The sequence below is a fragment of the Camelus bactrianus genome, chromosome 21 (assembly GCF_048773025.1).
Source record: "Camelus bactrianus isolate YW-2024 breed Bactrian camel chromosome 21, ASM4877302v1, whole genome shotgun sequence".
In the NCBI taxonomy this organism is placed as follows: Eukaryota; Metazoa; Chordata; class Mammalia; order Artiodactyla; family Camelidae; genus Camelus; species Camelus bactrianus.
Window position 1 is genome coordinate 29,624,356 of NC_133559.1, and position 8,185 is coordinate 29,632,540.

Here is an 8,185-nt window from a genome sequence, read left to right on the forward strand (position 1 = left end):
CTGCCTGGCGTCAGGACGTGACATTACGTACTCAAGACAGCGTGGTATTGGTAGACAAATGAATATTTACATCAGTGGAAAACAGAGTCTAGACACAGACCCGTGCATATATGGTTACTTGATTTTACAAACTTGCCAGAGTAATTCAACGCAGCAAGGGTATTCTTTTCAACAAACAGTGCTGGAATAACTGGATGTCCACACAGAAAAAATATATAAACAAATTTTATGTATACATTACGTACACAAACACGTATACAAACATTAACTCAGAACAGGTAGATCGCAGCGAAAAAGCTAAAATTATAAACACCTAGAAGAAAATAAGAAAATCTCTGTGACCCTGGGCTAGGCAAATATATACTTTTAGGTAGGATACAAAAGACATGAATCATAAAGAAAAAGGATAAACTGGACTTGGTCACAATTTAAAACGTTTGTACTTCAAAAGACATTAAGAAAATTAAAAGGCAAAGTACAGACTGGGAGACAATATCTGCAAAACACATATGCAATAAAGGACTGAGACCCAGAATACAGAATTCTTAAAGAGTCAGTAATAACAAAACAAATGACCTGATTTTTAAACGGTAAGAAATCTGAACAGATGTTTCACCAAAAAAAGATACACTAAGCACATGCAAAAATTTTCAACATCACTAGTCATCAGGAAAAATGAAATTAAAATCACAACCCACTAAAATGGCTAAAATTAAAAAGACTGAAAATACCAAGTGTTGGAGAGGATGTGGAGTAACTAAAACTCTCAAAACTGCTCGTGTGGAATGCAAATGTCACAGCCAGGCTAGGAAAGGTTGGCAGTTTTCTTATAAAAAGTTAAACTCACCCTTCCCATGTGACCCAGCAACCCCATTCCTAAGTATGAAAATGTATGTCCACATAAACATCTGCGCTCACAGGTCCATGGCAGTCTTTAATAACAGCCAAAGACCAGAAACAAGCCAAATATTTATCAACTGGGGAATGAAGAAATAAACTGTGTTCCATCTAATCAAATGAGTAATACTGAGCAGTAAGTAGGAACTATGTCCAACAACATGGATGAATCTCAAACGCCTCACGACACACTGTAAGACGTTATTGATATGAAATCCTAGAAAAGGGAAAACTAGCGACAAAAAGCAGATCACAATGGTTGCTAGAGGTCAGAGGTGGAGAAAAGGAACTGACCACAGAGGAGCCTGAGGAAGCTCTTTGTGGTGACATAAATGTTCCATATCCTGGTTGCAGTGGTAGTGAAACAACTGCGTACAACTGTCAAACTCAGAAGAGGGCATTTAAAACTGGAATTTTTTTTTTGTCTGTAAATTATATCAAATAAACAGAAAGACTTAGTTCTACTGTGTTAAAATTCTACAGTATCAGAGTGTGATTAAAAAAAAAAACTGTAAGAGGATGCTAAAGAATTTCTAAAGACACTTTGGCAGTTTTAGGATGTTCTAAAGTACAGGCCAAGGAACAGCGGTTAACAGAAAGTAGTTCTGCCATCTCTATACACAAAAATGTGCGTATCAATTTGCATCTTTCCTCCTCCCCACTATTACTAGTACCACTTCTAAACTACTTTATGTACAAAATAACTCTTCTTGAAGAAACTACCAAGAAGAAACATTAGGTACACAGCTTCAAATGGGGAATATGAACAAGTTCTGGAGATGGATGGTGACAACCCTACCACAATGTGAATGTAATTAATAACACAGGACTGTACACTTAAAAATGGTTAATTTTATGTTATGTGTATTTTGCCACGATAAAAAATTTTTTAAAAATTAGGAAAAAAAATTCCAAGAAAACGTACATAAACCTAGAAATGTGGAAGGACGTTACATTTTAAAACAGTTCCTTCTGTTTTAAATGATAAAGACTAATCTGTTTCTTAGAATTGTACTCTCATGAAATCATGGTTTAAAGTGGTTATTAGTTAGATATGACTCTACTAGTTAAAGGAAACTGTGCTTACCAACTCTTGTCGAGTTTATTTTTAATGTTTAGGGCTCTACTGAAGTAGTTTTTGCTTTTAATAGTTAATAACTGAGTTGTCTACAGTAGACAGGAAACACATGACAAGACAAAGATCAGATCTGACAGCTCAGATCCAAAATGGTTCTGTATCTGGTGGCCTAAATACATGTATTTTGTCATCTGAATTAATTTGCAAACTAACCTCGGCACAAATAACTAAAAACAAGCTAAAAGAAGCCCTAAAGTGTCTGCGGTCTGAGGTTAAATAAGGTTGCACAAGGACTGCCAAAATAAACATCTAATTTCATGTTATTTGGGGAAAAGAGAAAGCCATCTGTGCAATTCACTGTGAATAAATGGCAGTCTGACTGGGGCTAGAGATTTATAAAATACTGTCATTACGATGTTAATATTTATGCAATTAATTGATAAAATCAGAAAATTCCTGGATGTAACACCAAGAGACGGCAGAGATACAGTAATCTACCTAAGGCTGGCAGGGCATTGTTACTGAAAAACAGCATTAATAGAGCCTGGGGAATCACAAAAAAAGGAAAGAAATAAAAGTTCAAAGGCTGCGTGCCTAAACAGGAAAGATGAGTGTATCTGAAGGAAGTTCTCTGCACAACCTGGGGAATGAGTTCTGAGCTAAAGCCTAGATGAATTTTAGGAGGGCAATTGCAACCCCAGGCAAAGCATGAATTCTGGTAGCAGGAGCAGGAAACTCCCAAACAGTGCTTCCCACCTGCTAGACACAAGTTGTAGGCATTTTAATTGTACTAACTTGCTCTGCTCTTACAGCACATTGTGAGGCAGGCAAACCATTTGAGAGAGATGGGGAAACAGGCTCGGGGAGACTGGATGACTTTCCCACTGTAAGCCCGCTGGCAGGCAGCAGAGCCACCTCAGGGTGTCCTGCTCCATTTCTGGAATTCTTGCTCTTAATCATGTCTTTGGAAAACAATGTTGTTTTTCAGGAAGCAAGAAAGTTAAAAGGAATTACTATAATTGTAGCTAGACTGAAGAGCAGTATTTTTAAAAACTAGCAAGAAATGAAGTTTTTAACATTTATTAAAAGCCCACCACGCACAAGGCATTTTACAATTTAGCATAGTCGGCAACTGACCACAACAAGTAAACGGAATTACAGAACCCAAAATTTACCATTAACTTGTATTTTTAATTAAATTTAGTAAATGATTTCTTTGAATTTAAAAGGTGAAGATATACCATAGTAATCAAATGCAAAAAAGCCCCGTTATTTGACTACACCTTCAAAATAATTACATTCAGTTGTTTCAAAAACAAAACAAAATAAAACATTTATGTACCAGGCATCATGTTAGGCACAGGACATACAGAAGATCAGTTTGCTAAAAATTAAAGAAAATGGTCCTTGTTCTCAAAAATCTTACAGAATAAAACAATCCTTTGCAATTATCCCCACTTTACATAGGAAGGCACTGCTCAGGAGGGTTAAATGATCTGTTTAAGGTCCAAGCTATTAAATAGCTGAGACAGGATTTGAACTCAAACCCATCAAACTCCAAAACCTAACTACACTTAACAAAAAACGAACAGTGTAAAAGCTAATAATGTAGAAAAAATTTTCAGCTGACTTCAAATAATAAATACAGGGCACCTGATTTCTGTCTAATATTTTAGAACGGTTTCATGTTAGTTGAGAACTTGAAAAGGGGAAGTGTGAATTCTAGACTAAACCTTGGGTTACAAACCTCACATACATTGAGCATAGCACAAGTACACTGCGAGAGTCACTCATGTTGTCAAACCGTTGAACATTTTAAAATACATATCGCAGTGGACCTCAGACAGGTGTGGCTCCACTGGAAAAATGGAAGAGGGTATCAATTCCAGGAGTTTCCTGTCTTTGGAGTTGAAATCCCTCTCCTTTACATCTTGTAGGTAGGTGGTTGTAATAGAAAGTTACCGAGTTAGGGTCCAATAAGAAACTGGACGGGAAACCCTCTGAGGGCTGCCCTGGCCACCTGCTCTGTCACAAATCCATTTGCTAAGCACATTTTTTAGTAGGAAAAAACTACTAATATAATAAGTACTGATAAATCTGCTGTTTACCTAATAAGGAACAAGATGTTAAAGGTCCTATGCTTTACAAAGAGAGGATCCTATTCACAGTGAGACGCACTGAACTGATCAGCTGTCTACCGTTTTATTCAACTACGCATCTATGACCTGGCTTAGGTCTGAGGGTGCAGCATGGACCCACCTGGCCACCTCAAAACCATTAACCTAGAGTTGTTAAATTATGCTTTGGCCAAACTGAATTAACCAGGGATAAATGATTTTGAAAGAAATGGTAAGGAAATGGTTGAGGTCTTGAGAAATGACTTCAAAACTGTGTTTTCAACATGGTTTAAAATACCCCAAATTTCATCACCATCATATCCTAAAAGCATTTATTCAGAACTTAATATGTACTCCTAAAAAGTGTACAATATAAATGGCGATACGAATTATCAAATATAAAACATGCTTCAAAAATACAAAAACGTATAAAAGCATAGGCAATTACACGTTTATAAAGATAATGCTAATATACGAAGCTATTTGGGTAACATATAATGAAAAATAGACTCAGTTGAAAAACACTTAAAAGAATCAAATACAGCTAGTTCTCTGCCAAACTTTTCCCAGCAACATTTTTATAGGACTTAATCATAAAAGAAAATCGCTGAAGTATTTCAAAATGTAAAAAGGTCATAGGAAGTAATTCTCAGAATAATTTGATTAAACTCTTCAAAATTACACAAATTTACATGTAAAATTCTCTTGAACTCCAAAATTTTCTGGCTAGTTCATCTTTTTAAAATCATTTACTTATTTATTTTTGCAGTTTAAGATCATTTTATTGCGGGGCAAGAGGTGGCTAGGGTTGGCGGGGGCAGCTATAGACCCTCAGCCCCACCGTCAAGAACAGGAGCCCCTCCCCACCTCCCACCCACCAAGCGGCTCCTCCTGTACTATGGGGGGGGGCTAAATTTTTAGTTGTGGTAAAAATAAAACATGCAACACAAAATTTACTATTTTTAAGTGTAAGTTTAGCAGAGTTAAGTATATTCACTGTTGTGCAACAGGTCTCAAGAATTTTTTCACCTTGCAAAACTAAACATGCTATTTCATCTCAAGTGAGCACCAACACATTAAAACAATATAGACCAGCATACCCAGAAAGCAAACTATATTCAAATCAAAGCCCACTATGAGGATATAATTTGGACAGAAATTGGGTGTAGTTTGACTCTTAAGCAATGGTTTTCTTCATAGAGTGAATAAAAGTAATGTTGTAAATAGGTTTTTTTTTTTCAATTAAGAGAATCATTTCCCTTAAGGCCAGAGATAACATCTTATTCATGTTTATATCCACAATATCTAACTAGATAAAGTATTTAATAAACATTGTCGACAGCATCAAAGGAAATTATTTAAATACAAAGGTTCATAATTTAATTCAACTTACTCTTACCTATTCAATAAACTGGTTCTCTAAGAGCCACTATCAGGAATACTGTTAGCCTATGTTTGCGCTGTTTTTTAAAAACTTCCTTTAAAAAAATGTGCTATTAATTTAGGTTTTAAAATTCCCCATTGACTGTGCTCACATAATAACTCACATTAGTGATACATAAAGATAAGATTTCTACTTACCATATAGTTACCATAAGCATGATCAAACATTTCCAGTACTTGATTCCTAATTTTAAAAGAGCAGAAATGGAAAAAAAAAAAAGTTACGTATATTCTATTTATTGTCTTTCAAAAAATTAATGCTCCTTCATAAACATATACCAATAATAAACAAAAGAAATATTTAGTTAGAAAGGGACATAAACAGAGTCAGGAAATACACCAGTGGCAGTAGACAAACTCTCATGAGTCGCACACAGCGCTGGCCCAAAGCTTTCCCATGCTAGCAGTTTATGTAAAATTCATCTCACTATTTTTCCTAAGGAAACTGTTGAATGATGCATGCCATGCAGAGAGAAGAAAATCTGATGGTGAAAAACAACTACTTCTTAACAAATTATTTACCATAAATGTCTTGAAAGGGGAAAATATTGCTGAAGAGTCCCCAAAGAAATAATTATTGCTGCCATCTGTTGTTTATAGTAGACATTCTACCAGAAGAGAGGGGTGAGTGTGTGCATTGCTATGAAACAACAATACTCTATCAAGCCCCTGCCTTTCCCCTTAAACTGAACCACTAATACCTAGTTTAACACTTACTTGTTAATATGTTTGTCGTATCTTCAAAAGATACATTTTATGATTTTATGGTGTACTTTTTGCTTCTTTAAAAAACTGTCCAAAGTCAAATACACAATATTCATCCCTAAAATGAGAAAAGTAATCCTCAAAAACAGATCTGCGTGTTTTGGCTAACTCTGTTTCTCAAAATCCCCAAGATGTCTGTTTAAAATGGAGATTTCTGATTCCCATACCAGATTTACCAAGTCAAAATCTGAAAGGCTGGGAACAAAGGAATCAGTCTTTCAATTAAATACCCTAAAATTTGGGCTTGAGAGTAACAGGAAAAACTACAAAAGTTAATGTCATGGCCAGATAAGGCCAAGTCTCTCAAAAATTAGCAAAGAGTAAAGTTTTCATAATCTTTCATTAATTCTTACTAATTTTCCAAAGTTCCAATCACTAACGGCAAGAACTGAAGAAGGCATTAAAGAAAATGGTTGGATGTATCTTTATCCTCCTGCTGTAGTGCAGCTCTCATGTCAAAAATCGTAATCATGGATTATGAAATACTGGTACTAACAAGGCTGGCAGACAGAAAAGGGCTAACGTCCAGATCCTGGCTATACTGATCAGCCAAACCAAGTGCACTCAAACTTGGGGACTGAATAAGCTAGGTCCTGACAACTTTTTATGAAAACAACCATTTTAAAACACCTAATCATCAAAAGCAAGGTGCTAAATCACTTTGCTAAAACACTAATTCTTTATGTGCTTATAGGTGTGATAGACTGTGGGTCAAGTTATCTCAGAAAATTACAGAGTATCTCAAAGAATCCTTCTAGACATTTCTTCATTATATTGCAGATTATAAAGAACTCTCAGATTAGCTAGTAAACCAACAAAAAAGGAGTTATAATTTCCCTTCAAACACTAAAGGTCAATAAATGGAATATGGAAATTCTTTTTCCCTTCCCCTGAAATAGAATACAAAATTATTCCTCTATTTAAAAAAAATTTTTTTAAAGATAAATAAACCTAACTACCTCCTGAGGGAGGGTATATAGCTCAGTGGTAGAGTGTGTGCTTAGCATGAACGGGGTCCTGGGTTCAATCCCCAGCACCTCTACTTTAAATAAAATAAGATAAAATAAAATAAATAAACCAAAATTATTGCCAAGAAGTAAATTCCTATAACTGGTAACTGTAGGGCCTAGACATGTGTATAACAGATAACAAAGGCTTTAATTTGTTAACCCAACGTTGCAAACATTAAAATTTCAAGGCTAAAATGAGTAACTCATGATTGTGAATAAGGATACATTATTTTTCAATCCTTTCATTTATACAGCTCATGATCATCAAATTTTACAACACACACTTCAAATTGGAGCTATTTAATACCCAGCTGCGCTCTCTTGCTCTCTTAATTACACACAGAAGTCCTAACAAAGTCATATTTAAAAACAGAATAGTAGAATAATTACTATATTAAACTTAAAATTTTTTCTGTAAGGTTTTATATCTATTCAACAACTGGATAAAAATGTATCGGAATGAGAGCCACAGTTCAAAAATTACGTCTCTTCATTTTAAATAATTTCTGTAAGTCAGCTTTCTCTTAAGTTACATTGCTTGCCAACACGCCAGAAACTGGGACTGTTTCATACTTCATTCTTCAAGTAAAAACACCAACAACTGCCTTAACATTTAAAACACAAAAACAAAAAAATGAATTCCAGGAAGGGTAAGACCACATATGACTAGGAAAGTAACTCCATAAACTGTGAACTGTAAGGTACTGAGCAGCTCCAGTCTGTATCATCAGTTTAGCCTGGGGGAAGGGGGAGGGAAAGGGATGGGATATTTTCTGTTTATCATAAATCATTTTTTGGGTTTCAAAAAAACTGTACAGGTAAACCTAATGAATTAGAGTTCAGCTTCGTGAAAATTCCCAGAGTGGAGAGCAGTC

The 8,185-nt window shown here is 35.3% G+C and overlaps 1 protein-coding gene across 4 annotated transcripts in view; it reads right to left on the reverse strand.

The window, feature by feature from the left end:
• Positions 1-8,185, reverse strand: part of EDEM3 (ER degradation enhancing alpha-mannosidase like protein 3) — a 60,953-nt gene that overhangs the window by 50,362 nt on the left and 2,406 nt on the right. For all 4 annotated transcript variants that reach the window (XM_074349948.1, XM_074349947.1, XM_074349945.1 and 1 more), the window contains exon 2: positions 5,674-5,719. In XM_074349948.1, the coding sequence (XP_074206049.1) occupies positions 5,674-5,719 (46 nt within the window). The remainder of the gene's footprint in view (positions 1-5,673; positions 5,720-8,185) is intronic.